Source organism: Miscanthus floridulus, chromosome 9 (genome assembly GCF_019320115.1).
Source record: "Miscanthus floridulus cultivar M001 chromosome 9, ASM1932011v1, whole genome shotgun sequence".
NCBI lineage: Eukaryota > Viridiplantae > Streptophyta > Magnoliopsida > Poales > Poaceae > Miscanthus > Miscanthus floridulus.
In genome coordinates, this window is record NC_089588.1 from 79015915 (window position 1) to 79018488 (window position 2574).

Sequence of the window (2574 nt, forward strand, 5' to 3'; positions counted from 1 at the left end):
CCCCCACTGCCAGCAAGCCGAAGCACCTCCACAATTGGCAGATCCAGCGCCCCTCCCCCTTCTTCCCCACCACCGAGCATGGATCGGGTCGCGGCGGCCCCTCGGCCGCGGATCCGGTCGCGGCGGGGGCAGATCGGGCCGCGGCGGCGGCAGATCCAGCCGCGGCGGGGATGAATCGGGTCGCGGTGACAGCGGATCGAGACGTGGCCGGAGCAGCTCGGGTCACGGTGGCGGCGGATTGAGGCGTAGCGGATCTGCCCCGTCCACCTCCGGCGATGGCGGAGGGAGGAGCGGCGGTTCCGGTGGTGGATCGAGCAACCCCGGCTGCAGCGGCGCGCGAGGCCTTCTCCCCTAGCGGCGGTGGCGCGTGGGGCAGAGCCTGCTCCCAGGACGATGGCCCAGATCTAGGCCTGGTTAGGTCAGGGCTTTGGCCTTTTTTCTTTTTTTTTTCTTTCCTTAATTTGATTAACCGAGGTGTGCATTTGAACTGACTCCGTAAAGTCACAATTAACCGTGACCTTTGATCGGAGGCGGTTGGAATGCCTGTCTCCATTAACCCTTTTTGTCCGCCACCACTAAGATTTCTGTAGTAGTGTATAAACCCGGCCGTTTGTATGAGATACACAGGTGTGTATGGTCCTAGTGTATTTTATACGAGAAGAGCTTTGCTTGAGCTGTGTAACAGTTGTGTGAATGGATCGGATCTCATCTCAATATCACAAATAAACGGTTAAAAATGAAATATATATGTAGCGAGCAGCAAGGGATACATTACTAATTGCAGGCACGTGTATCTTTTGTTTGATGTGTACAAAAACAGATCAAAACAGATAAAAAAGAATCATCAGAAAAGATACACAATAGAGAAGTGATGAAAGAAAAAAAACAAAGAAAAAGTACTTCTTGCATTGTGTGTGTACATATATACTAGCAATCCACATGCGATTATATAATTTGTATATAAAAACGCACGCACGCACGTCGTTGTCCGCGGAACGCTGCGAAGTGATCGAGACCAGCACGTCGTACATAATACAGTTGTAATGGTATAAATAGAACGCACCTCCTCCTCAAACCACCAAGACGCAAGCAACCATCCATCCCCGGGAGCGCGAGTGCGACAGCTAGCTACCTGCTGGTACATACGTAGGTGTCGTCGTCGAGGTCCATGGGGAGCGCACCGGCCACCGTCCACGAGATGAGGCGTGCGCAGCGCGCGGATGGGCCGGCCGCCGTGCTCGGCATCGGCACGGCGAACCCGCCGACGCGCATTGCCCAGGACGATTACCCTGACTACTACTTCCACGTCACCAACAGCGAGCACCTCACCGACCTCAAGGCCAAGCTCAGCAGGATCTGCAACAACAAGAAGTCCGGCATCAGGCAGCGCTACTTGCACCTTAACGAGGAGCTTCTGGCCGCCAATCCGGGCTTCATCGACCCCACGCGGCCGTCCCTGGATGAGCGCGTGGAAATCGCCTCCGCCGCCGTCCCGGAGCTGGCTGCGAAAGCGGCCGCCAAGGCCATCGCGGAGTGGGGCCGCCCGGCCACCGATATCACCCACCTCATCTTCAGCACCTACTCCGGCGCGCGTGCCCCGAGCGCCGACCGCCGCCTGGCCTCCCTGCTGGGCCTCTGCCCCACGGTGTCCCGCACCATCCTCAACCTTCACGGCTGCTACGGCGGGGGGCGGTCGCTCCAGCTCGCCAAGGAGCTCGCGGAGAACAACCGCGGCGCGCGCGTCCTCGTCGCCTGCTCCGAGCTCACGCTCATCGCCTTCTACGGGCCCGAGGGAGGCTGCATCGACAACATCATCGGCCAGACCCTGTTCGGTGACGGTGCCGGGGCCGTCATCGTCGGCGCCTACCCCGTCGCCCCTGTCGAGCGCCCGCTGTTCGAGATGGCGTTCGCGTCGCAGACCACGATACCGGAGACCGAGGACGCCATCTCCATGCAGTATAGCAAATGCGGCATGGTGTACCACCTCTCCAGCCAGGTGCCCCGCCTGCTGCAGTGCAACGTGGAACGCTGCCTTGTCGACGCGTTCCGCACGCTCGGCGTCAGCGCCGCATGGAACGACCTTTTCTGGGCGATCCATCCCGGCGGTCGTGCCATCCTGGACAACATCGAGGAAGTGCTCGGTCTGGAGGACGGGAAACTGGCGGCGAGTCGCCACGTGCTCAGCGAGTTTGGCAACATGAGTGGCACCACAGTGATCTTCGTGCTCGATGAGTTGCGCCGCCGTCGGGCAGCAGCGGCCAAGCAGGGAGGGGATTTGCCGGAGTGGGGAGTGATGATGGCTTTTGGACCGGGAATCACAATCGAGACCATGGTGCTCCACGCCCCTAGCAACCTGGAACTGGAGGGAAATTGACAATTCAAACATCGACCAAAAAGACTAACTTCTATATAGGGAGTATAAAGCATGCATGGCATATACTATAAACCCGGTATAGAGGTTGCTCTAGTAAAATAAGCTCCATATGGCTAATTCGTGGACCATATAAGGTGGTGTGTTAAATCTGTTCCTTAATTTTCAGTGTGTTTTATTGTTGTGATAATTGTATTTGTGTC

At 57.6% G+C, this 2574-nt stretch overlaps 1 protein-coding gene across 1 annotated transcript; it reads left to right on the forward strand.

Annotated features, from left to right (window-relative positions):
• Positions 1-1168: 1168 nt before the first annotated feature.
• LOC136482219 (bisdemethoxycurcumin synthase-like) lies at positions 1169-2374 on the forward strand. Its single transcript, XM_066479450.1, has one exon. It carries the CDS (start codon positions 1169-1171, stop codon positions 2372-2374), a length of 1206 nt encoding a protein of 401 aa, XP_066335547.1.
• Positions 2375-2574: the final 200 nt, after the last annotated feature.

Excerpts from the sequence above, each read along its gene's own strand:
- LOC136482219 (XM_066479450.1), top strand. The coding sequence starts at position 1,169 with ATGGGGAGCGCACCGGCCACCGTCCACGAGATGAGGCGTGCGCAGCGC.